This window comes from Marmota flaviventris, chromosome 9 (genome assembly GCF_047511675.1).
Source record: "Marmota flaviventris isolate mMarFla1 chromosome 9, mMarFla1.hap1, whole genome shotgun sequence".
NCBI lineage: Eukaryota > Metazoa > Chordata > Mammalia > Rodentia > Sciuridae > Marmota > Marmota flaviventris.
In genome coordinates this window covers 15,731,474-15,733,054 of record NC_092506.1, presented here as the reverse complement: position 1 = coordinate 15,733,054, position 1,581 = coordinate 15,731,474, and the positions used below count along the sequence as shown (strand labels likewise).

General features: G+C 36.0%; 1 protein-coding gene across 1 annotated transcript; it reads right to left on the bottom strand.

Moving 5' to 3' along the window:
- Positions 1–939, bottom strand: LOC114081138 (olfactory receptor 8K3-like). The gene has a single exon (XM_027922718.1). It carries the CDS (start codon positions 937–939, stop codon positions 1–3), a length of 939 nt encoding a protein of 312 aa, XP_027778519.1.
- Between the last annotated feature and the right edge of the window lie 642 nt (positions 940–1,581).

The window sequence follows — 1,581 nt, the reverse complement described above, 5'->3', positions numbered from 1 at the left end:
TTAAGAAACAACATTGCATAAGTTTTTCCATATCCTTTCAAGGGCGAATTTTACATCTTTGTTCCGCAAGCTATAGATCAAGGGATTCAACATGGGGATGATCAGTGTATAAAATATGGAAGCCACTTTATCAGTATCAAAGGAGTGACTGGATTTGGGCTGCACATACATAAATATCAAAGTCCCATAGAACACTAAGACTACCGTCAGATGGGATCCACAAGTAGATAAAGCTTTGTGCCTTCCTTCAGCAGAGTTCATCCTGAAAATGGTTACAAGGATGAGGAGGTAAGAAAATAGGAGTATCACAAGAGATGAAACCAGATTAAACCCAGCTGAAATCAAAATGATTAATTCAATTTCATGTGCATTTGAGCACAACAAAGATATCAAGGGGAGACTGTCACAGAAATGACTTATAATCTTATTGCCACAAAAGGGTAAATTAAAAATTTTTATGGTGATTAGAAGAGAAATGAATATGCTGTAGAGATAAGGAATTGCTACCAGCGCGTGACATACTCTGTGTGACATGATGACAGTGTAGAGCAGTGGGTTGCAGATGGCCACATAGCGGTCATAGGCCATTGCAGACAGAATAAAAAGTTCACAAATGATGAACACAAGAAAGAAAGCTAGCTGTGTGGCACACAAAAAATAGGAGGTTGTATTCTCATCCACAACAAAATTTACTAACATTTTGGGGCCCACAACTGTAGAATAACCAAGGTCAGTGAGAGCCAGGTGTCTGAGAAAAAAGTACATGGGTGTTTGCAGGCTGTGGTCCACCTTGGTGAGGATGATCATGCCCAAGTTGCCCAGCACTGTGACCACAAAGATGATGAGGAACAGCCCAAAAAAGGGAGCCTGCAGTTCAGGACGTGAGGTGATGCCCATCAGAATGAACTCATGCACCAGGGTGAGATTGTGTTTTTCCATTGATGATTATCACAAAACCTATTTGGATACAGACATCAGCACAGTCAGAAACTCTTCAGAATTGTCACCTGGGATATTTTTGGGTATATAAGCATGTGTAAATGAGATACATCCAAACTCTCCAATTTATGATATTTGAAAATAAGCACATTTTTACAAATAAAAAATATGTCTAAGTAGTACTATAGAAACACCCAGACAGATTGGTTGTTCTGTTTGGTCTGATTTTATTTCCAAGGTCTAGGGATATATTCTAGGCATTATCCTCGTCACACCTCTGTGGTAGACTATAATTGGCACCCAATATTTAGAAGGCAGTTAAACTAGTAAACATTTGACTATATCCAATATTCAGCCCAAAATATTATTAGAACTAATGTTGAAAAACCCCAATAAGATATATAGGTAGATGGATAAATAATAGAAGTAAATGGAGACATATGAATATATTTTAAAAGTTGACACAAAATTAAAATTTGTGTGCATTATATTGATTATTTTTTTTCAGTGTAATAATCCCTTTTACTCAGTGTTTAATACATCAAATACACATACTTAAATAATATTGGCAAACATTAATCTGAGGGGATTTAGTTATTGACTATGAACTTAATTAAATTTATTTAAATAATTCAAAGTACA